We start from the raw sequence: 26,298 nt of genomic DNA, 5'->3' as shown, positions 1-26,298 counted from the left end.
CAAACTGTGAATACAAAGGTGTCAAAACATGTGCAAAACAGCTGCTCTCTACTCTGACAGTGAGAGCAGGAAAACATCTGGAAAATGTGACATGTGCAGATGTTTCCTCATTGGAAGGAACTCTTGAACATAAAGCATAAAGTCTCATCCTCTATAAGAACACATTTCAAAGTTTGACTGAAGCCAACATGAGGCGGCAGAGGTTTGAGTCGTAGACAAATCAAGTGAGTATCTTGATCTTGATAAGTAAGTTCCAGTCTTCCTCAGTGCTTTAACACACATTCATGCCACAGCACACACACACACAAGATGAACATGAATGTTGCACATGCAAAGTGAAGACACATGAGTGAAGTGTGAGTGACAACACACAAATGATTGGAGACTCTAATAAGTACAGAGCCAGGACTCACTGCTTACAGACTGATGTCCAGATATTTCCAGACTCTAACCGTGATGTTGTTCTGCCATCAGCTGAGTTTGGAAACAGGGCAGTTATTTATGTGGAGCGGACAGAGGAGGAGGGAACCTCCTGTTAACATCCACATCGGAATGTCCTGTTTGTGTTGACTCATTAGCCGTGTTTCCATTAGGGGAAAGAGTGGCCGCTGGGAAAGTCTCAGGCCACGCCCTCTCAAATGGACGCCCACTCAGCGTGTCTCCATTACAAAAAAAGGCCCCAGAGGGATTTACGAGAGTCCAGAGGTGACGTATGGTTTTTGATCGTTGCATAATCTCTTAGCAACCGTGATGTTGCATGGATTAAACACGGTAGACGCAACTTTGGCCGCCTTCGCTAACTGTGCACAGCATCCACCGCTAATCATAAACAAACCAGCATGCTAACTGTACACAAAGTGTCCGCCGCTGATGGTGAATTAACCGGCATCGCTTACTGTGCCCAGAGTGTCCGGTGCTTGTTGTAAACAAACAGAGATCGCTAAGTGAACACATGCAGAAGCAGCACATACACACTGTACTGCTACAGAGCTAACTGTTAGCCTGTTAGCACTGTGCTACTGTGCACCTCGTTCCGCTACACCTGACTGCACTATGAAAGGACAGAAAATCACTTTGCCTTTTATGGGATCACTATGAATACCCTAAGGTGAAAAGATGGCACAGATCTTTCCAGCAATATAGCGGGGATTTGCGGGACCACGCTATGAAAGGGGCTTATGTTTATTGTCGTTTGTGACTACTCGCTACTTTCGCCTGCTTTTAAAAATGGCGCATGTTGTTGTGGCATCAAGTCCTACATCACATCCTGCTTAGCGTTCTATCCAATCAGTAACCAGGCTTTTTTCAGGGGAGAAAAACGGCTCTGCTCTTCTACAGGGCCAAAAAAAATCCTGTCAAAAGACCGCTCGGGACGGCTCATATTCAAATTAGGGGCGTTTCGGTGAGTGAGGCCTCATTCCGCGTATTCGACTGTAGTGGAAACACGGCTACTGTCACTTTTATTAAGACTTCTTAAAGGAGTCTGAATGGTGAAAAAAGCAAGAAATTTGGCTCCTTCTGTCACAGGCTCTGGACTAAATCATGAGTCATTTTGGGGAGGATGAGGAGCAGCAAAGGGAAGGGAAATACCTGAGTGGTTATAGGAGCACCAACAACCTGAAGACACAGAAAAGATTGGAAACCAAGGAGGACAGAAGCAGCAGCAGCAAGGAGGAAACCATCAGGGGAGGAGAAACAGTAGGAGGATGTAAAGATCAGAGAGGAGGTGACTGAGTGAGCCAGAGGACAGCAGAGACTTTAATCAAATGACAGATGAGATGAAAACTAAACGCCCCTGAAAGAACAATGAGTGTGTCACCTGCACAGGACCGCCGCCGAGCTCCTCATCCAGCTGGGCGCTGAGGAGAGCACAGGTTCCGATTTCATCCTGACTGGAGTCCATCCCCTGCCTGGGAGACACAATCAATCATCAACACTGTGGATCAATTTATATAAACCTCTTTGATGTGTAAACTTACTTTGTTATGGTTATAAACAATGGTGGAATGTAACTAAGTACATTTACTTAAGTACTGTATTTAAGTACAATTTTGAAGTACTTGTACTTAAGGCTGGGCGATATATCCATATAAAAAATATATCAATATATTTTTAAATGTGATATGGAATTAGACCATATCGCATATATCGATATAATTTTAAAAAGTTTTTCCAGTTTATTTAGAAACAGGCCACACCTCTCACTTCTAGCTGCTTTGCATCAACTCTGTAGGGTAAGTCATAGTTATAGATATAGATATAATACACTCAATCAGCAGTAAATGAAGATAAATCACACATTATATGCATTAATTTCTATTTACAAGATTGTACTGCATTCTAGGGTTAGGCGATATATAACGATATAAAAGATATATCGATATTTTTTAAATTGTGATATGGAATTAGACCATATGGCATATATCGATATAGTTCAATGTTTTTCTTTCTTTATATATAAATGCTGCCCTTACTAGGGTTTGTCATATTTAGTTCTTTTGTAATGTTCATTATTCTTTTCTCATAGAAATATATTTATTTCAGAAAAAAGATTGTCCTATTTTATTTCATAGGCTATTTTTATTTAAGATATTTTTTGTTTAAATGTGCACTTTATGGAGCTTTGATTTAAAAAAAAAAAAGTACTCCTGTTGTTATACAGTATTTATGTTCACTTAAATAAAATTAAAAAAATACATATATATAAAAAAATATATATTATACATATCTTTATTTACTTAAGACTTGCATTTTATATTGTTGTATATCTAGTGTAGCATGCTTTTTAATTTTTTTTTTTTACCTTTTTACCTTTATTTATTTACATAATTACTTTCTATTTTTATACAGCAGCAACTGTAATAATTAATTTCCCCCTGGGGACCAATTTCATGGTTAAAGCGAAACTGCCAGTTTTCAACCGGCTCTGTGTCACTGCAGCAGGTGTGAAACAAAACAAGTTTTCATGTCATCCATCAGACTTTTAGCAGAAGGTGAGCGAGGAGCTCTGAGCATTCAGGGAAACAGGAGCTTTTTATCTGAATATACTGCTTTTCTACATCAAATTCTTGCCTATTTCTGCTTTATCCGAGTGCATTCTTACCACATGTAGATAATGTGTCCCTGGCGTCCTCCGTGACTGTAGTTATAGAGGATGATGTAGCTGTCTCCTCCGTAGAACTGTCCATATGAGGACGGATCCACCGCCGCCTTGTCTGAACCCTCAATACGCCAGATCTGTCGAGGAAAAAGAAAGTTAAGGGACTCTTTCTCATTACGTTCGTTAATATGTTCATTTACTACAAATTATATCCTACAGAGAATACATCCAGCCGGGGCTCAGGAGTGGAGCGGTTGGTGGTTCGATCCCTGGTTATGACTGTCTACGTGTCAAAATATTCTTGGGCAAGAGATTTTTAAGACCTTGTCTCACATCACTGGGGAAAGCATAGTTCCCAACCCACTTAGTGTTTTATTTGGTGTTTTTTTATTTGGTTTCACCCTCTCCTCTATCCTCCCCTATGAAAGATATTCTGGCATTTACTATGCTTCTTGCAAGAAGACTCATTCTGCTTAAGTGGAAATCTCCCTCTCCTTTCTTTTTTCAGTGGATCAAGGATGTTCTTTATTTCTTAAAACTGGAAAAAATACGGTCTTCAAACAAATTTGGGAAACTTTGGGGGCCTTTTTTTCAGTTTTCAGTAAGTTTTGTTGATATTATTATTATACGTTATAACATTATAACGTGAAATTATCACATTATTTCATGATAATGATACTTTCATGTTATACATGATATATAGTGTTAGCCCGCTAGCCCGTATAAATCACATTGCAGTTAGACAAATCAAATAAATGAATATCGATCGTTGGCTAACGTTAGCATGTTAGCTCTGGAAACACTTCTGTTGTGTTGTGGTCTTTGCAGCGCTTTTTCTAAATGCTGCGCTTGTCAAATTGATGAAGATGTTTTCTTAATTTGCTTGTGTTTTGTGTATTTAAGCTGCAGTGCTGTGAGCTCTCAGGGCCACCGTACCATTCTCCACAACAGTAAGTTATTCACATGGAACACATGCGCCCCCTACAGGATGGGAGAGTAATAGCCCCAGGTGGTTGAGTTAGACAAACGTCCAGCCTCCGTCCTCTCACCTGCTTCTCTCCGGTGCCGTCATCCACCATGCCGTGCTGGGCGGCCATGGCGGGGGAGTCGTGCAGGGTGGACGCGTCAAAGTCCACCTTCTCGATCTTGGCGATGCTGTTGGCGATGTAGGCCACGCCCAGGCCCTCCGTCTGATCTTTGTCCCGCCAGTTTTTGAAGAACTGCTTGAAGAGCGGCGTCTCGCCCATCTCTGGCAGGATCTGCACCTGAGTGTGTTTGGGGTAATTCATCTTCTTGATGAACTCGTCTGCTGCCTTCATCGCTTCCTTTCGCTCGTCCATGTTGGCGTCTTTGCCTGACGGAAGATGGGTAGGGATTATTAAATGAAGCAAGACAATATACTGTATGTATATTAAAAAAAACACATTAGTTTCCGAGTTGTATAATGTGATAATATCCAATTTTTCTTAAAATTAAATGTGAAAAAAAATGTCACTAATGAAGCCAGTTAGCTTAGCTTAGCATAAACACTTGAAGCAGGTGGGAACAGCTAGCGTGCTCTCTCTAAAGATACAAATCTACCAACCAGTACCTTGAAAGCTCATTTATTATACTGATAATAACCAGTGGTGGAATGTAACTAAGTACATTTACTCAAGTACCGTACTTAAGTACAGTTGTGAGGTAACTTTACACTTCTACTCTTCTACATTTATCGGCAAACATTGGACTTTTTGTTAATTTAGCTGACAGCTATAGTTACTTTTCAGGTCGAGATTTAACATAAAATACATGATCAATTTAAAGTGATTAGACATTTTTTTTATTTAACAGTATATTAAGCACTTAAAAAGAGCCCTATCTTTAGATTCTAAATTCTAAGTCACACACAAATACACTATTATATCATGTTCATTTTTGTTTTTATATTATTTTTTTAATTGTCATTATAACTTGTTGTTGATAACTATGAAATTTTAGGTGGAGGCTTTAAATAAGCCCATCTGGGTTTTCTGCCTCTCCCTGCTTTTTACACCATATGTTATCTTTGTCATTTTATGTAATTCTAACTGTGCAAATAAACCTAAACAGACCTAAACAAACAAGACTCCAGGAAGTCACTGCACCCAGCCAAGAACTTGACATTCTCCCTTGTAAAATGACTGGTTGCTCATCCTCCTGTCCACTAACATTACTCAGCAAGATTTAGTGTGACAGTGTAAAAATAATTGTCATATTGCTTCCTTCATTGTATGGAGGAGAGACACTGCACTTCCTTCCTGCTGCTGAGTGAATGTAGCCACTCAGTGCCTTTTCTCACGTTTCTTTTTACTGTTTATTATATCTTGCATGTTTAAATGTTGCTGCTGCAAAGGGGACTTCATTGTCTCCTTTCCTTTGGTAAAAGATGGTCCTCTGGGCTGAAGCAGATAAGCACTGAAGCACCTTTCTGTAGCATTTAAACAGCTCTTATCAGGTCAGTTAGGAACCTTCCACAGCAAAATATCTATTTGACTGCAGCCCACATGGCAAAACTGAAATTGGTCATTTTTCTTGGACCTTCTGAGACATATATCAGCTGGATCTATGCTAAGAACTGACCACGCAGTTTCTACTCAGCAGAGACCTAAAGTTTTCCTGCTGTTTAATGAACATGGAATCCGCTGCAGCACCCTGAACCGACCTTTCCAGACGAAGATCTTGCCGTCGGGGCCGTGGTCCAAAATGAAGCAGTCGCCAGATTCCAGGGCGCTCTGGGCGAACGGGTTCTCTGCTGCCACCAGCGCGATGGTCATGCCCCCGCTGGCGTTGGACACCTGCAGGGAGGGCGAAGCAGGAGAGAGGTTCATGTGCCACACTTGTGAGAATGCAATTAAATAATTGTCACTTGGAAATGATCAAAAGGTAAAATCGTGAAGCTGACATGGCTGACAGCTGACTTGAAGTTCACATTTTTCATGTGTATTTCATGAACTTTATTGTTTTTTGCTGCCAGTGACACCAAGATTAATATCTTCTCTCAGGAAAAACAGTTCAGAAAATATCCTGTTATTGCAACAGTGAAGAGAAGCACTGGGAGGAAGTGCAAAGGATCCTGATAATGCACCATAAATAAATAAATGTGGCTTATGAAATAAATGTCCCCCAAAATATATGTGGAATTATGAAATAAAAGTAGTGTGAAATAAATAAATATATGTGGCATTCCAAAATAAAATTACACTAAAAAATTCATGTGGCTTTACAAAATAAAAGTCCCCTAAAATAAATACATGTGGCATTATAAAATAAAAATCCCCTAAAAGAAATACATGCAGCGTTACAAAATAAAAGTCCCCTAAAAGAAATACAAGTTGCATTACAAAATAAAAGTCCCCTCAAATAAATACATGTGGCATTACTAAATAATAAAAGTCCTCTGAAAAAATAAACATTGCATCATGACTCCCTGTAATTAAGTAAATATATATATACATATTATTATTATAATTATTTTATTATTTTATGTTTAATTTTAAAAAATGAGGTGGTGGTTTGTCCTTCAAATTGTACTTTTTCCTGGATTTGTATTACTGATTGTTGTATTTTTGCACTAAAACAAGAAATTTATTCCAAGAGAACTTAAAAGAAGAAAATACAGCCCGTGTGTCTGGGGTCTCACCTTGTAGAGTTTGGCCCTCTTCCTGTTGGAAGCATCAGCTGTGATGTCATCACAGGTTCCGCCAGGCAGATCAGGTTTAGGACCCAACACCTGAGGACAGAAGCAGACACTTTTACTCACAGGTTTCCAGTTTGAGACTTCGTTTGTTGTCATATTTCACTGATCTCACCTCCAACATCTTCTCTCTCTCCACTCCCTCGTCACAGACATAAACCCGGGCCCTCCCACTGCGCTCGTTGTCACGGATACCCTTGGCGACCTGAGTAGCCTTCAGCTTCTCGAAGCGGTTGCTCTGCGAGCCGCACCACTGGTAGATCTCCTGCAGAGCGAGAACAAGAGCACATAGTGAACAAAGTGAATAGAGTGGAACTACAGTAACGTTTTGTGTTTCACAAAAATTCAAATCACGTTTCCCATAATCCTTAGCTTCCAGTTGCTAAATAGATGCCATCTACCTCACTGTAGCAGTGACACGTCACATCATATCATTATGAATCTGTAATATTAATGTGCTCGGTGGGACTCACAGCTCCCAGGTCCAGGATGAAGCAGTCTCCCTGGTTGAAGCTGTCCCAGCTGACCGCCACCTCTGTTGCCCGGACAGAACGGCGACCTTTGACCTGGAGCACTCGCTGCACCTGCACCTCGTTAGTGACCACGTGCTTGAACCCAGACGCCACGCCTCCTTTCTGAAAGGTAAGAGTTATTGAAGTTGTTAAAAAGAAAATATGTGGCCCTACAAAATAAAAGTCCCCTAAAATAAATATATGTGGCACTACAAAATAAAAGTCCCCTTAAAATAAATACATGTGGCATTATAAAATAAAAGCCCCCTAAAACAAATACATGTTGCTTTACAAAATAAAAGTCCCCTTAAATAAATACATGTGGCATTACAAAATAAAAGTCCCCTAAAATAAATACATGTGGCATTACAAAATAAAAGCCCCCTAAAATAAATGAATGTGGCTTTACAAAATAAAAGTCCCCTAAAATAAATACATAATATAAAGTTGTTTAAAAAGAAATATTTTTTTTTCAAGATTTACAAAGTAATGTTGTCAAAACAGACTAGATCCTTTATACAAAAATACAGTTTTTGTTTTAATAATAAAATTATATGGGTAATGTATTTGGGGCATAGTAGATCCATGTATGGGGGGTGAAGCGGGTAATGTCACAGAACATGAGTGAAATTCCAGCAAGGACGACTTTGTCTCAGTCTGTTTTGGAATTATGTAAGCAGCAATTTAATTTCGTCACGGTAGGACTCATTTTATCTACTTAATATAATGTTATAAATGTCTAATCACCTTAAATGTGTCATGTTTTTTATGTTAAATCTCAACCCGAAAAGTAACTAAAGCTGTCAGCTAAATGTAGTGGAGTAAAAAGTACAATATTTGCCTTAAAATGTAGTGGAGTAGTATAAGTATAAAGTTACATAAAATGCAAATACTCAAGTAAAGTACAAGTACCTCAAAATTGTACTTAAGTACAGTACTTGAGTAAATGTACTTAGTTACATTCTACCACTGCATTTTAGTTCTGATAGTGAGTAAGTTAAAATTAGCTTCATATCGGCGTAGGAAAGAGCAAATATTCAGCACAAGCTATAAAATGACATCTTACCATGTATTTGAGTCCAGACTTGAAGTAACCAAGGAAGGTTTTGGACTCGTATCCCTGGACCTCGCGGTACTGGATGGGTTTCCCCCCCAGGAAGTCGTCCATTTGGACTGTAAAGATGGCCGCCGAGCCGCTCTCATCCTGGGTGCAAGAATCACCTGCAGCAGAGGAACCACAGAGGTGCTCCATGTTAATCCTGATGCTTATTTCATGTCTCTACACAGAGAGCCACACGGTGCGTTGTATGCATTCCCTCACTGAGGACTGGGTCAGATCACAGCAGATACATTATTACATGTAATGTTATTGTATTTCTGGTCACACACATTAGTACAGCAGCATGTGGGTGGGTTACATCAGATCCTGTTTATTGGTAAATCCTGTTTCCATGATCGAACAAGCTGAGTAAAAGCACAGAAGATCAATAAAAAAAGACACAACTCAGCTTCTCACTTTATTTTGTTTTCTGCTTTAAGCTAAATCCAAAAAATGACCCGCCAGACACTCTCACAGTCTATCTTCTATTAATACTCATCTACAGGACTAATCTTTAGCTTCTGGCTCCTCCAAAAACAATTTAACCCTTTACCATTGATGGAATGTAACTAAGTACATCAAGTACTATACTTTAGTACAATTCTGAGGTACTTGTACTTTACTTGAGTACTTCCATTTTATGTAACTTTATACTTCTACTCCACTACATTAAAAAAAAAAGATATATATATATATAAAAATTTAATAATATATGTATTGCCTCATTTATTTATTTCACAGCCTAATTTATTAATCAGTGTATTTAATATTGATTTAAATGTCATTCCAAGACACTTTATATCGAATATATTTCAACTAAACACGTCTTAAATTTACATTTTTTTGAAAACTAACCACTTTTATTACATTTATTTACTACATTTATTATATTTTTCATGCTCGTCATCTCTCGTAATGAAGTTCAAATTATCTTTACCTCTGCAATTACACCATTCAAATGCCTCATTAAATGTGAATACATAAATTAATACAGTTAATGTGTCCATGATAATAATCTACTACACATATAAAATCGAAGCAGGTTAAAAAAAAGGCCATTCTACATGATTGGTTCAGCTTGTAATGGAATATCTTTTGAAGTAAAGGATCCAAACCATTAATCCACCTGAAACAAAAGCATGAACCTTACAAAGTGTCAGCTCTGAAATTCTGCTGTGTCCTCGTAAACATTTCAAGTTTCATAAGCTGTGAACACATCACAGAGAGACATCTGTCACATGAAATAAGACCCATCAGAGTTTTCTAGGCTTATCTAAGTGAGCAGGATGAGACGCTGCAGAAACAGAAAACACAACAGCAACAGGAAATGCAGCTTTGTCTATTAACGTACAGTGTCATCTATCGTTTTAAAAATATCAGCAGAGAGGCCATTTTTCAGCATGTTTCTCACTTTATTATCGAGCCAGATTCAATATGTCACATGCAAATCATTGCATTCACAAAACAAAGCTAAAGCTCCAGAAATATGTATCTTCTTCCTTAAAAATAATTTGAATATGCTGATTAGTATCTTATCTGTAAATTGTATTGTTTTGGGTGTTTTTGCACATCCACAAAGTTCTGAATGACATAATTAAGTTGATTTAATGTTTACTTTGACAAAGAAACACAAAATTAACCTCACTTTTTAGTACATTTACTCAAGTACTGTACTTTTGAGGTATTTGTATTTCACTTGAGTATTTCCATTTTCTAACTTTATACTTCTACTCCACTACATTTTGAGGCAAATATTGTACTTTTTACTCCACTACATTTAGCACAGCTAAAACAGCTCTAGTTACTTTTCAGGTCAGATTTCCCATAAAAAAACATGATCAAATATTTAAAATGTCCATTTTATTTGTATTAATATAGAAATATATCTAGATATTTTTTTTTTTTCAATTTTATATTGTTGTATATTTAGTGTAGCATGCCCCCCCCCCCCCCCCCCCCCCCCCCCCCCGATTTTTTAAATTATATTCTTATACAGCAGCAACTGTACTGAAGTACTGCACTTAAGTAAAAGAGGTACTTGTATTTTAGTATTTCCATTTTATGTAACTTTATACTTCTACTCCACTACATTTTAAGGTAAATATTTTACTTTTTATTCCACTACATTTACCTGACAGCTTTAGTTACTTTTGACATGAAAATCCTGATAAATTTAAAGTGATAAGAAGTAAAAAAAAATGTAAACCTCATAACAGTATTTTAAGTAGTTAAAATGAGCCCTTTCATAAATGCATCAATGCAAGTAATCTAATAATATATTTAATAATATATAAAACAGTCTGAACGGGTCCATTCTGCATAACAAGTACTTTTACTTTTGATACCTTAAGTACATATTGATGCTGATACTTTTGTACTTTTACTTCAGTAAGTTTTGAACGCAGGACTTTTACTTGTAGTGGAGTCATTTCACAGCGTGGTATTAGTACTCTTACTTAAGTTAAGGATCTGAATACGTTTTCCAACACTGCTTTTTAGAAATAATCACAAAGAAGGAAATTTGGTGCAAATTAGCATTCAATCTAATGACCGCTGTACATATCTTTATCCAGATATTCCCTTTTTATCTGCTTATTTCTCTGTAATAGCGCATCATTACACCTCACAGCACTCACCCAGCCAGAAGTGGAGGTCATACTGCAGGTTCCCGGAGCGTTGTTTGATGGTGTTGAGGATGAGGTAGGCGTCTCCGGTATAAAACCCTCCGTACAGGTTCTCAGGGACCGGCACCAGGTCAAAGTTCTCCACCCTCCACACCTGGAGGCCCGGCTTCTGTCCGGCCCGCTCGAACTCTGGGTGCTGCGCTGCCATTCTGCCTGCAGTGAAATCACACAGCTGAGATTTAGTGCTTTTTCTACTCTGCAGGCCTTGTGCTCCCGTGGCAACAGGCTGTGATTTTACGCTCTGAATCAGCAGGCAAACACTGCAGAGATAAGAGTTGTGGAGCTTTGTAATAACCTTTGAAAAGTGAGACTGGGACTCCCTACTTGGTGAGATGTTTGCTCTGGAAAGCCACTCCCCTTAAGACTGAGGTGTTGCCATGGATACGAAGACAAAGTTTAGGGTTATAGTTAGATATTAGTGGTACAGCAGGGTGAGTCACGGCTGCCCTGTGCTCAGGGTGTTTCCTCCTGGGAGCAGGAAGAGGAAGTCCTGCCACTTCTGACTCATTCGTAGCCATAACTGGCAGAAGAAACACTGTGCACACACAGTAATATATAGGAAAATACTGGTGTGTAACTAGACAAATGTGTTCCTCAGTCTATCATAACCTGCATAACATGCATCATAATATGTACAGATGCATCTCAATAAATTAGAATATGATGGAAAAGTCCATTTCCAGTAGTTCAAGTCAAATAGCCCCAACCAAGTATTGAGTCATATAGATGGACATACTTTTCAGAGGCAAACATTTCCATATTAATTAGACATACTTTTTAAAATTGGTCTTTTGTAATAGATTTTTTTTGAGACATTGAATTTTAGGTCTTCATTAAATATAAGCGATAATCATTATAATTAGAAGAAATTAAATAAATTAAGACATGAAATGTTTCTTTCTGTGTGTAATGGATCTATATAATGTGTGCACTTTATGGAGCTTTGATTTTTTTTCCTGTTATACAGTATTTATGCTCACATAAATAAACGGCATGATAAAATGACATGTCATATTTGACTTTGACTAAACTTTTACTCTCACTTTGTGATAAAAATATCAAGATATATATCGTATATCAATATTCAGCCTTAATATATCGGGATATGACTTTTGGTCCATATCGCCCAGCCCTAGTTAAAAATTGTCAAACTTATCTAAAAAGTTTCCATTTTTTAAAGGGATAGAAATCATATACCAGTTTACTAATCACTGTGGTCTCACAGTGCATCATATAGCATCAGTCCTTACAGACACATCAGAAGTCAGACAATGGTCCAATCACAAGCAAATTCCCAAAGACATGTACACACATACCACACACTTCAGCCTATCTGAGAGTAGAGAGACTTGTGGCGCCTGATCAACAGCCACAAATGTGTGTCTGTGCTGCATTTGTCACAACTCAGCGGCCTCTCACTAGCATGTGGGGATGCTTGGGATTTTTAAAAAGGGAGTTGAGCATCCTGTTAAAATCTTTGTTATGGGTATCTGCTAGGGGTGTGCCATATAGTACCTTTCACAATCATACCGGTATATTTTTCATATATATATATATATATAGATATATATATATATATATATATATATATATATGTATATATATATATAGATATAGATATAGATATAGATATAGATAGATACTGGTATATATTGGTTTTGTGGAGAAATCAAAACTTTTGATCTTTTCATCCAATTTGCCAAAGATAACGACAGGACAAGGTGATGAAATTGAAAGGGTCCCCGCTTATAATAATATTATATATTTAGGGATCACTATTGATCAGAAGCTGTCATTTAAACCCCACATTGAAAGCCTTGTGACAGAACTGAAACTAAAATTAGGATTTTTTTTCAGAAACAAATCTTGCCTCTCCTCTCAGTTAAGTAAATATTTGATTTCTGTAACTTTCTTGCCTCTGCTGGATTACGGTGATCTGCTTTTCATGAATGCAAGTAATCAGAGCCTTAACAAGTTGGACTGTGTTTAACATTGTGCTCTGCGTTTCATTACTGGTTTGGGAAATCACACACATCATTGTACTTTGTATGCCACGGGTGAAATGCCGTCTTTGTTTGTTTGCAGGCTCTCTCATTGGATAGTTTTCATCTATAAATCTATTCCTGGGCTGCTCCCTCATACCTGTATATATACCTATATATATATACTGTATATATATATATATATATATATATATATATGATAAACAAAAAATGTATATTGCGATAATGGCAACATCGTCCTTCTTGACATAGTGAAGTCAAATCATTTCATTGCATTACATCTTCCACTTGGTCAGACCTAAATGTTTGCAATGTCAGATAATGCAGCCCACACCGTGACGCAAAAGTGAACAGATGTGTCCTGAGATTTTGCAGCAGACTCTGACTTCACACCACATATTAATGGCTTGCACAGAAAACACTGCAGGAGCGAAAACAGTTTCCCTGAAGTGAACCACTGTTCTTGAATAAGAACCTGACCTTTCTGTAAAAGGCTTCAGTGAGCTTTCACTGTGCATGTTTTCTTCACTTGACTAATTTATTTAAATAGTGATGTACCTATGAGACATTAACCCATCAGTGCTCTTAACTCTAAAGAGCCCAAAAAACTCCAAAAACTGGAGGTCATAGAGTTCAGAATGAACACAGAATCCAGTTTTCCACAGGAATGCTGTTTGGACCGGCTGCCTCTCAATTTGCATGACTAAAATCCACACTGGAGCAAGAATCGGCCATTCTTCTATCGGCCGTCTGCCCACAAACATGGCAGGAATCTGCTCCTGACCCTGGAAGAGGGAAGTGGCTCTGAATTCACGTTGCCAGGCCAACAAATGTGGGGTTCCTTTCCCCCCCAACATTTCTGCTCTCCTCTTAAGTAACACTCGCTGCTCGCTATTCTGGAGCTTTGGAATGTTTCAGCATGGAAAAGTATGTGGATAATAATGTCAATAACCATTTTTACAGACATATTTTGGATGGGGACATGTGGCTGGCTCATGGATTGCCTCTAGATTAAATATTTAGATAGATATTTGACATTGTAAGGAGAGGAAAACCTCCATTAGACTTCACATTTAATGGACGCAGTCAAAACAGCTGGCTGCCCCGGAGTCATACAAGGTCGTGTATAGTCTAAACTTCCATGACTCTCTAGCGCCTGCGTCCACGTTTGGCCAGACAAAGAGAAACTAAATCTGAGGGGGCGATTCCTCTGGGATTATTATAGCATGATGGAGGATGTGGAAAGCTGGATTTTCCTACAGTGGCTCTAAACTAGTCTGCTGGAGTTTCCAGCCTGGGGAGGCTCGAAGGCTACACTGAAAAAAAGAGATTTTTTTGGCCCTGTAATTAATATTGCAAGACATACGAATTCAGTGCTTTTACTTTGAAATATCAGTTTTTCATGTAGTGCATTACTTAGTGATTGTTTGTTATTATGTGTCCTCAGTTTTGTATGTAAATTGAATCATTCGTTCCAAGTTATATTCACTAAACCAGTTCATTGGCTTAATAAGTTGATATTTCCAAGTATAATGTAATTGAAGGACATCCGTGAATCTGCAATTTACTTGTGTATTTTCATTTTAAAAAATAAGAGGTTCTATTAAATAAATATTACATAGAAACAGCCTGAGTAAAGATTACAAACACTTTCTGCGTGGAAAAACTTGCCTCGCTTTTTTAAAGTAAATGTCACTCCAATTTTTTTCAGTGTACTAAAGCCAGACAGCATCTGTAACCACACAGGAAGGTTTAACTAAGCCTCAGGCGAGTTTCAGCAACGTGTGATCACTAATTTGTCTGAAAGCAAAGATACCAATTAACCGGTTTAAAGGAAACTTGTGTCACACTGAAAAACGGATTCAAAGGAAACACTGAGCACATGGACATGATCTGAAACTGGCACATACACTTTTTGTCTCTCTAAAGAAGAAGGGCAGTGGGTGTTATATGCTGCCTTTTATTTTAATTTCATAAGACCAGAAACTAAGAAACGGTTGTGTACAGAGCAGGCTGATTAATCACATTTTATTTTCAATTTTGGCTTCCAACGATTATGAGAATGAGATAATTGAAATACAATGATTCTGCTTTGCGCGTCACAATGATGCTCTTGTTTTGTCTTGTCTTATAAATCCAGCGCTGCAAAATTCCCTGTTAAAAAGTTTTTTTAAGTTCAATAAATGCACGATACTTCCAAAGACAACTAATCGAAAATATGATTTTTGCCATTTTACAACATAGTTTATCTTATTTATTTTTGTATGCATTATTTGATATTATTTATTTAAATGTATATATTTCTATATTATCTATTAATATTATATGAATATTTTTATTTTATTTATTTATTTATTTTAATTTTTCTTTTTCTAATTACATTTTTCCATTCATTTGTTAATGTGTTTTTCAGTTGAATTATTTTTAAAGAAAATTCCACTGTTTTTAAAAGTTCAATAAATGCATTATGGTTTCTAAAGTCAGTAATCACAATAATTTAATAACAGTACTAATATCAATGTTAATAATCTCTATATTAGGCAGCCCTAACTAGTATTGTATCAAAGTTAAAACAACCTTAGTGTCTACCACATCCTTCAAACTGCTACTTCCTAAATATCTTGGGAACCATCTAAAATAAGAGCGGTGAGAAAATATAATACTGATAATAAATCAGTAACTTCTGCTTGAGTTGGTATACAGCCACTCATTAACTTAAACAAACACACCCTGCAGTAAAAAGGCAGCCTGTATGCAGAGATGTGTGTGGAAGCAACTTAAATTTTCTGTTCACAATGGCCTTTTTAAAAACCAGTATGGATTCTTTGGATTTTTGGACGTGTTTACTGCATGATCAAACTTTACCTTTATTAAATTCAACCATTTTCCTCCATTGACCTTAAGGTATACATTGATGTTAGCAGACCATTGCTGAATTAATGTTAACAAAAGAAAAGAAGGGCTTAGTTTTAGGGTTGAGAAGATTTGGAAGAATCACAACTTCAGTGCAAAAGTAAAAAAACAAATCACAGTTTGCATTATTCACTTTAGTTCTTTGGCTTTTGAGAGTTTGGATACAAAAATCTCAACTGTGTTCATATCTCTGACAAACTACCACAGAAATGGCTAAAATTGAAGCAGCTGAGCAAAGAAACTAGAGTACAGATTTATACATTAAGGAAAGAAGGATACACAAGCAAAAAAAAACCCAAAGACCTGATAATTATAGTAAAAAAGTGTTCTAATAAGTGACTCTTTATATAATAATCACGTTTATTTTGTTGCAAAGTATAGCAATGAAACTATGATCTTTTTTTGCACAAATTTGATCTTGCTTCCAAACTTTTGGCTTGTAGTGTATACTTGAAGTAAAGTTTGACATTACTACTTTTAGCTTAACTTTCATGACAACATACTTGTGTAACTCAATCTCCATGATAAGTGTTCAAAAACTGCCTCCATAGCTCTCTGATTGCCTGAAAACATAGCTGCTTTTCCTGAAAAGTCGACTTGTTCCAGCACCTTTTCATCCGACGGCAGCTGAATACCTTTACTCTGAAACATTTCACCCCTTGAAATTATCACTTCTTATTCTGAAGGCCTTTGTTTCTAAAGCCACTAAATAAATATGACTGCCTTTGACTGTGATCTTCCCCCTCTGATGGGGAGAAATGTTCTGTCTGTCTGTGGACATCAAAGCTGTTTTCTCCCACAGTTAGATACTCGTACTGTCTGCAGCTTAATAAAGCAAACATCAGAGGGGGATACACAGCTTCAGATTCACCTCACACTTTGAAAAAAAATCAAAGCCGGTATTAGAAAATGTCTCTGACAAAAGGAATGAGAGAGAAGGTTAGAGAGAGGGAATTTGATATTTTTTTTTACAAATTAGCATATTTTTGTGCAAAGTTTTGCTGAATGAACGGCAAACATTAACCAATAAATGTTTCTGGCAGCTCCGGGTTGGATAAAGTGACTCAGGGAGGAGTAGTTTGTGTGACTCAACACACACAAAATAGAACAAGTCACATGATTATTGCTTCTTCTTGAGCATGTTGAGAAAAGCATATGGTGTCTGCAGGCCACCGTGAGTCTCTGGAGGTATTCGCTGCCCCCTCACTGCAGGCTATCTGCCCCTCCCCCTCCCCAAATCAACACGAAGTGAATCTGTCATTCCAACCCTCAGCTATTTAGTCCCCTCCCCCATATTTACCAGCCTCTCCTTTGTGTCTGCCTTCCCTTGCGGCCTCAAAACTTGATCCACTGTGCAGAAAGCAACACTGGAGTCATATGATAACATTTTTTCAAAGCCCTTGTGATTTGTCTGCTGGTGTCCAACTTCAAGCGCATAATAGCTTTTCTTATTTGAAAAATCTACATTTACGGGCTTCTGTGCTGAGTTTCTCCCAAAAAAAGAAAAGGAAGGGGGATTCTTGATGACTCATTTTCTCCATGCATGCCACTCTCTGCCTCTCGAGGGCCCTGCAGCTGTCCTGCAGCTCGCTCCGGACAGATAACCCTCTGCACAGAATCCACTTTAATAGCTGCTCTGCTTCCCTTTCATCTGTTTACTCAGCGTTAGACAAAGACAATCACAATAGCTGTTTATGACATCCTGATATATGGATGGTTATTAAAGGATATGAGAGGGGTAGTTCAGGATCTACCTAGCTGGAACCAGTTCTCTGTCGAGCATGTAAAATCACATTTCAAACAAAATGGCATCTTGTTTGATTGATATTGAGAATGCACTAGGGCTGGGCGATATGTACCAAAAGTCATATCCTGATATATTTAGGCTGAATATCGATATACGATATATATCCTGATATTTTTATCGTAAAGTGAGAGCAAATGTTCAGTCAAAGTCAAATATGACATGTCACAAGTACTTTTATTGAAACCGTTTATTTAAGTGAACATAAATACTGTATAACAACAGGAGTACCTTTTTTTTTTAAAGAATCAAAGCTCCATAAAGTACACATTTAAAAAATAAAATAAAATCCTAAATAAAAATAGCCTATGAAATAAAACAGGCCAATCTTTTTCTGAAATAAATATATTTATATGAGAAAAGAATAATGAATATTACAAATGAACTAAATATGACAAACCCTAGTAAGGGCAGCATTTATATATAAAGAAAGAAAAAAATTGAACTATATCGATATATGTCATATGGTCTAATTCCATATCATAATTAAAAATATATTGATATATCTTTTATATCGTTATATATCGCCCAGCCCTACATTGCAGTACAATCTTGTAAATAGAAATTAATGCATATAACGTGTGATTTATCTTTAATTCCTGCTGATTATGTGTATTATATCTATAACTATAACTTATCCTACAGAGTTCATGACACATTGCCCTGCTCTAAGTGCAAAGCAGCTAGAAGTGAGAGGCGTGGCCTGTTTCTAAATAAACTGGAAAAACTTTGGGGAAAAAAACAACTTTTCTGTTCCCAGTTACTAACTTCTGTAAAGCTCTCTCTCTGGTTAGTGAGGTAACGTGTCTCAAGTCTGCAACACAGTACTCTTGTTGAATTGTCAGAAAATACTTGTAATTGTTTCAAAACAATATTACCTCTCCCTCCCCTCAAAAGTGATCACAATGTCAAGTTGTCTTTCTTTAAACCACGGTCAACTTACTCCACTTTTCAGAACAACCATAGTTTAAAAGTTGTGGTAGTTTTGTCATTTTTCTCCCATGATTGATTCTTCTGGAATGAAGCTACAGCGTGCCTTGAGATTATATTTTAAGTCCTATTAAAACTATAAATATTGCTATTAAAGTTGCATTTAAAAGCTCATAATCATACGTCAAACTATTCTGTTACTGTAGGCTGTCAACTGGCTCAAAATCTGATACGTCTTTAAGTCTTTTTGTTCAATTAGATCACAGAAAGGAATATTACTTCTACCAGAACATCAATATGAATTGTGAGTATTTTACCAAGGGTTTTTTTTCGGCTTCATCACTTTTAATATGTGTTTCAATAGAGATTTTGTAACTAGCTCTCTCCTGTAGAAGATATTAAAGGGAGAGGTCAGATGTATTGAAGTGGGGTTGTATGAGGTCAGTGTATTACTGTATTACATACATTGGATGGCAGTTGGCAAGACCCCAGTTTAGAAAAGCAGACATGGAAACTGAGTACTGTGAAGGACAGGGGGAGCACCCAAACATACTCTAGCCACCTACAAAATGCCAATCTAAATAGATCATCATCAGTCTAAGTTTTCAATGTAATTAGTGTTAAGTTTGTTTGCGTTATTGCACATTTAAAGGACATCACACAGTAACAAAAACTAAAGATTTTAAGCAGTGGTAGAGCAGCAACTCCTGTGTTCTGGAGGCTAAATTACAGTGATGGATAGTAACTAAGTACATTTACTCAAGTACTGTACTTAAGTACAATTTTGAGGTACTTGTACTTTATTTGAGTAACTTTATACTTCTACTCCACTACACATAGCTGACAGCTTTAGTAACTTTTCAGGTCGAGATTTAACATTGAAAAACATGATAAATTCAAAGTGATTTGGCTTTTTTTTTTTTTTTATTAAACCACATAAAAATGAATTAAGTTGTTAAAATGATCTATATCTTTTCAAAATTAAAACACTACTTACATAAATACATCAATAATAATAATAATAATAAACCAGTAATATATTTAGAATATATTAAACAATCTGAGTGGGTCCATTCTGCATAATTAGTACTTTTAGTTTTGATACTTTAAGTACATTTTGATGCTGATGCTTTTGTACTTTTACTTCAGTAAATTTTGAATGCAGGACTTTTACTGATAGTGGAGTAATTTCATAGTGTGGAATTAGTACTTTTACTTAAGTAAAGGATGTGAATACTTCTTCCACCACTGATAAATAACCTGTTTTGTCAATGGAGTCTGGTGGCTTTGAACAGAGCATAGAACAGCTTAAATTTTGGTTGTGTAAACATAAATAGCTGTCTGACATCAAGGTGACAATATTATAAACACAGCAACTGATTTTTATAGGTGGTTAAAACACATTTTGTAGTACATACCAGTACTTCTGCCTCCACTGGGGGTGGAGAAATATTGGGTAATAAACTGATTATACATAAGTACCACATACAACCCCACTTCAATACATTGAACTTCCCCTTTATGACAAAAAGAAGGGTACAGTATATTCGAGGTCTTTTGTGAATGCCCCACCCTACAGCGACACATGTAACCGTCCAAAATATGACTCATGTGGTGAGATCTGGTTAAGTTCAGTCAACCTAACTATGTGGTTAAGGTTCGGGAAAGACTGCAGTCATTGTTAGAATAAGCCAAGCCAAGCCAGTGTCTCATATGTGATGTTTCATTATGTAGTTAGGACGAGCTCTACACTGAAATCCAGTGATTTGAATGTTGGAACAACAGCTACAGGTTGACTAAACCCGACATCTTCTGACCTGCGAATCACCAATCGATGTTTACTGGATGTGTAAGTCAAACCACCCAACATCCTCCCTGGTAGGGCTGGGCGATATGGACCTAAAGTCATATCCCGATATATTTAGGCTGAATATCGATATACGATATATATCCTGATATTTTTTTATCGCGAAGTGAGAGCAAATGAGTCAAAGTCAAAGCCAAATATGACATGTCAAAGTAGTTTTATTAAAACCGTTTATTTAAGAGAACATAAATACTGTATAACAACAGGAGTACCTTTTTTAAAAAAGTCAAAGCTCCATAAAGTGCTCATTTAAATAAAAAAAAATATCTTAAAGAAAAAGAAATTTCACTCAGGTTTTACTTAAACACACTCATAAATCAAGCGCTGTCCAATATCAAGCTTTATAAATATTCTACATTAATATTATTATCATAGTTTTTTTTTTTAATCAACACCAGTTCTAATCATAAATATCAAATATTATATTCATTTATTTTCTCAATTTTAATCCTGTAAGTGATTTTTCTGTACATTTGCACAAATTTGAACTATATCGATAAATGCGATATGGTCTAATTCCATATCACATCTAACAAAAGATCAATAATTTTTATATAAACATTTTTATATCGATATATTACCCAGCCCTACTCCCTTGCACTTCCTCTTTGTCGTGCCACCTCAACTTCTGCTGCTGAGCAAAACAGCGCAAGTCATTGCATGACTGCACAACCGCAAGACGCTGCATGCCAGGAGAAGTAGACATAACCTAAGTTTAAATATTTTAAAGACTCGTGCTGTCATTTTGCGTGTGCGGACCGTCTCCTAAATTTGGATTTTCTGTCTCCAGCAGCTGCCAAACATTACAGCGAGCAAGAGCCTGAAGTTGGTGCTTCAAAATGTCCCCTCACTGAAAAAATTGGAGTGACATTTACTTTTTTAAAAAGCTAGACAAGTTTTTCCACAGAAAGTGTTTGTAATCTTTACTCAGGCTGTTTCTAAGTAATATTTATTTAATAGAACCACTTATTTCTTTATGAAAATACACATACAAGTAAATTGCAGATTCACTGATGTCCCTCAATTACATTTTACTTGGAAATATCAACTTATTAAGCCAATGAACTGGTTTAGTGAATATTACTTGGAAAGAATGATTCAATTTACAGACAAAACTGAGGACACATAATAACAAACAATCACTAAGTAATGCACTACATGAAAAACTGCTATTTTAAAGAAAAAGCACTGAATTCGTATTTCTTCGTAGAATTTATATAGATGATTGAAATAATAATTACAGGGCCCAAAAAATATTTTTTTTCAGTGCTGGGAGACATTTTTCGAGGTTTCTACATTATTATTTTTGAACATAAATACGTAGAATGTGTTCAAACATACACAGAAAGCGTGGCCACAATTGTCTGAGGTTTATATCTAAATCTGAACCGGGGTGTAGTACAATCGTGGGTTCAGACATCCTGTAATCTCTGTCCGGCTCACAGCTCAGTGTGGATCTGACACAGCGCTTTCTGATTGGCCCACAGAGGCCCCACTTTATCTCTTACACTCACACAGACACACACACAAAGACAAACATATACACTGACGCATGTCACCGCTGCCGTAACCAAGCAGAAAAGGGATGTTGTGAAGAACTTCCTGAGTGAACACTTCCACTGTGTGTGTGTGTGTGTGTGTGTGTGTGTGTGTGTGTTGTGGTTTTGCATTTCTATAGCAACCACAGATGTCTTCAAATAGAGATGAGCATGCAGCTGCTGATGGAAATATCATAACAGAGATTCTCGAACAAATTACTTGACTTTTCTTCTTCTTCTTTTTTTATTGTAATGCAGCAAATCACAGCATGTAACATGTAGCTTTTGTGTTTGCTCTGACATCATGGCAGCCTGAACTCACTTTAAACAGTTCAGGAAAAAATGTGGCCAGTTTTTGTGGAAGAAACCAGCATTTAGTCATCATCCAGGGTTTTCACTGCCTGTCCATATATGGCAGCAGCTGCGTTGCACATTTCACAATAAAATCTTGGTTTACACTTCTTTCAATAAGCTAGACAAGAAGAGCTCAGGGTCAAGCAAACCATGTTAACATACAGAAAGAAAGTATTTCACTTGTAACACTCTCTTTCTACCCAGCATATCAAACCTTTGTTCCAGTCTGCAAGCAAAGTAACGGTTCATGTGATTTTTGCTCTAATTTAAGGTGTCATATTACCGCAATCTGTGCGCCAGGCTGTATTGTTTAATTGAAGACAATAGCTTTTAACGTACCTGAAGGTGTTGTTGTTGTTGTTGTGATCGGTGATGGACGGGTGTGAGCCTGAGTGAGCCGCGGGGAGCGCTTCTAGCTGCAGCGGGAGCAGAGAGGCGTCGAGTCGGCGGAGCGGCGGGGTGCAGAGCCGCTGTTTATGCCTGTGGTCCGGGACACTCCCCGTTATGACACTCCCCCGGTCCCGGCTGCTGCACCGCCTGCACAGGGGCGGCCGACACGTGTGCGCGCACATGCACACGCATTAATCTGTCTGATCTCGATCTGTAAGCTCCCATTTTGGAGCTTTTCCTTTTTTATTTTAAGCATAAAAGTGGACATTTAGCTCTTTGTACGGAATTGAATGATGTGTTCAGTGATTTGGACATTTAAAAATATACATTTAAATAACTACATAAAAAGTTAGGGATTTAGCGTTGAATGAAACCCCTACTGTTGCAGTCTCAATAAAAAATAATATGTATATTTTTTTGCTTGCAGGTATTGTAAATGTTATCTCAGTCAGGAGTGAGTCTGCACTTCCGGTCTCCAACCCAGTGCAGGTCTTGAACAACACTGCCGCTGTCTGGTGCACCAAAGATGTAAAGGCACACCTTCTTAGCGCACTACTGTAACTCAGACTGCGCATGCTCATGTTTTTCCACGTACAGAGGGTCAAAGGGTGGCAGTCCCTTTCACTGAGTAAAGTGTGTGACATTCAAAAAAATCATTACATATAGTTCTTGCAATCAAGAAATGCATTATTTTATTATTTATTTATTTTACCCCAACATGAGAAATTGAATGTGCATGTTCATAATCTGGCAAATCTAACACTATAAAGGATTAACAATAATGTGCCTGGAGCAGACAAAACAAAGGTTTAGCAGTGGTGTGAGACCTGAGCACAGAATATTTTTTGCAAATACTGAGATATTAGCACGCCCAAGGAGGCATCTTGGTTTCATTTTTGCATACATTTATTTGCATTTGAATGCATTAATTATGCAATTCCTTACAGTTTTTACAAAATTATGAAATTGTGAAATTGAGCCAATGCTATTGGACTCAATGGGCACCATCTTTGGGTCTAGCATCTCTGCCCCCACATACTCTGAACATTGTATGACAGTAACACTGACTCTACAGAGGGCTTTTCTGATTTATTTTTTAAAAAAGTTATCTGAAGGCCGCTTTATCTTCTCCCCGTGTCAGCATTGGTTCTCTCCTGGTCCTGCGGCTTCCTCCCACAGTCCAAAAACATGCAGCTTAGGTTTAATTGGTGACTCTAAATTGTGCGTAAGAGTGAATGAGAGCGTGAATGGTTGTCTGTCTATGTGTCGGCCCTGTGATAGTCTGGAGACCTGTCCAGGTGTACCCCGCCTCTAACCCAATGACAGCTGGGATCGGCTCCAGCCCCCAGCGACCCGAGTTCGGATAATCTGTTATGGATAATGGATGGATGAATTAAAGGCCACTTTAGGTTTTCTACATGCTTGGAAAGGGATGGCATTTAGTTGGTTGCAGTTGGCAACCTCACCACTAGATGCCACTATGTCCTACACACTGCTCCTTTAACTGACACTACCTGACAACAGGTATACTGTTCAAGTGTAACATGATTTTCTCTTTTTTTGCAGAGATTTTTCAGATTTTCCAGTTTGCATTCAGCATTTTTAATGCAATCTCTTGTGTTTAATGTTTATTGTGTGATTTTTAGTATTTTTTGTGTATTGTGTGTTTTTATGTGTTTTGTGTGTTTTACCTGTGTTTTTTGTGTGTTTTTACCTGTGTTTTTGTGTGTTTTGTAATGTTTTGTGTGTTTTTTGTAATTTTTTTGTGTGTTTTTGTGTGTTTCATGTGTGTTTTTTGTATTTTTGTGTGTTTGTTGTAATTTTTTGTGTGTTTTTTATGTGTGTTTTTGTTTGTTTTTTTGGATGTGTTTTTATGTGTGTTTTTGTCATATAGGCAAAGTTGTGCTGAAAAGAATAATACATGGTACACATCTTTAAGTGGTTTATATACAGACAGAATGAAAAGGAGTAAAAAAAACTGCAGAAAAAAAAATTGCCCCAAACTCCAAAGGGTTAAGAATATGATAGACTGGGAAAATAGTTGACCACCAACATTAACCTGGTGCTCCTTTATTACTGTAAACCAGCATTTTTAAATCTTGGTGGCCCTCTAGTGGACAAAACACAAAACAGAGAAACAAGGGATTATCTGTGTTCATCCTTACTGCTGGCATACTAACCAGACAAATATGAGATAGCTGATGGAATAGGTAGGTACTAAAAAGTAATATTATTGAGCTGATCACTGATTAGCAGTGCATTTGATCAGTTAAGCGTCTATTACAGAATGTATTTAACTATCTTTTCCTCTTTTATTTCGTTGTTGTTGTGTATGTACCATTAACTCTATGGATTCATGGGCTATTTTGTCCATTTTTTAATCCTTTTCATGTCTTTTTGTTCTTTTTTTGGTCATTTTGTGTCTTGTGTGGGTTTTTTTTGGCCATTCTGTCTTCTCATTTTGTGTCTTTTTTTAGTCATTTTGTGTCTTTTTGTGTCTTTTTTTGTCATTTTGTGTATTTTTTAATCCTTTAGTCCAGCATAAAATGTGATTTTTAATCTTTTTTGTACATTAAAAAAACTATCATGCTCAATAAAGATGTTGCAAATGTGAACAAAGGTTGCAAATATAACATATAAGATGGTTACATCCAGTTCTATAATTTTATACTAAATATATTTGACCTTGTCTCCAGTATATCATCATCAAACTGAAACTGGCCTCATGGAGTTTACAGCCAGAACTTTAGAGGTAAATTTACAGTAGGGCTCGACGCTGCTTTGTTTTCTAGTCTGGAAGTGATGAAGAAGTCTGGATTTGGAGCTTTTGGAGACTTCAGAGGGTTAAGCATCATGAATAAAGAAGAGTGTTTAACATCATCTAATCACATCACAAAATAACATTTAGCAGTGGGAATTCATGTTGCCTTTCAGCGACAGACACTGTGTGTCAAATGACTCTCACTGATGTACACTATCTACGTCACTAAAATTAGGAGCACACATTGAAAGGCTCCAGTCATGGATGAAAACATTCCAACAAGAAAGTCTTGTTGTTGTGCCTTGCTGTTTGAGACAGAAACACAAGCTGCATTCAGCCTGACAGGAAGTCCAGCAAACCTCAATAGGCAGCGCTTTACACTGGAGATTTAAGACTTGGACATGAGATAGCTCACCAAGGTCATAAAAAACTGATTTTCCCACACATCCCCACTGGTTGCCATGCAAATAGTTTATAACTTTATTTACCCATACACATTTTCCAGCGTAAAACAATGTAATAATAAGTTTATAGGAAGTACAACAATCTGATAGTTTCCCCCCTAATATTTATTTATAGGCCTAGTCAGTCCACCACTTTGGTCCATGACTCTAATATTTCAACAACT

General features: G+C 37.2%; 1 protein-coding gene across 1 annotated transcript in view; it reads right to left on the bottom strand.

Moving 5' to 3' along the window:
• Window positions 1-22,999, bottom strand: part of gsna (gelsolin a) — a 30,977-nt gene extending 7,978 nt beyond the window's left edge. The window contains exons 1-10 of the mRNA XM_059358516.1: window positions 22,859-22,999; window positions 11,063-11,263; window positions 8,394-8,548; window positions 7,289-7,450; window positions 6,931-7,080; window positions 6,762-6,851; window positions 5,784-5,916; window positions 4,150-4,454; window positions 3,104-3,237; window positions 1,820-1,910 (exon numbers count right to left, since the gene is read on the bottom strand). Of these exons, the coding sequence (XP_059214499.1) occupies window positions 1,820-1,910; window positions 3,104-3,237; window positions 4,150-4,454; window positions 5,784-5,916; window positions 6,762-6,851; window positions 6,931-7,080; window positions 7,289-7,450; window positions 8,394-8,548; window positions 11,063-11,258 (1,416 nt within the window). The 5' untranslated portion in view covers window positions 11,259-11,263; window positions 22,859-22,999. The remainder of the gene's footprint in view (window positions 1-1,819; window positions 1,911-3,103; window positions 3,238-4,149; window positions 4,455-5,783; window positions 5,917-6,761; window positions 6,852-6,930; window positions 7,081-7,288; window positions 7,451-8,393; window positions 8,549-11,062; window positions 11,264-22,858) is intronic.
• Between the last annotated feature and the right edge of the window lie 3,299 nt (window positions 23,000-26,298).

Source organism: Centropristis striata, chromosome 19, assembly GCF_030273125.1.
Source record: "Centropristis striata isolate RG_2023a ecotype Rhode Island chromosome 19, C.striata_1.0, whole genome shotgun sequence".
Lineage (NCBI taxonomy): Eukaryota > Metazoa > Chordata > Actinopteri > Perciformes > Serranidae > Centropristis > Centropristis striata.
Note: the sequence above shows the minus strand (reverse complement) of the source record. Positions and strands in the feature narration are given on the sequence as shown.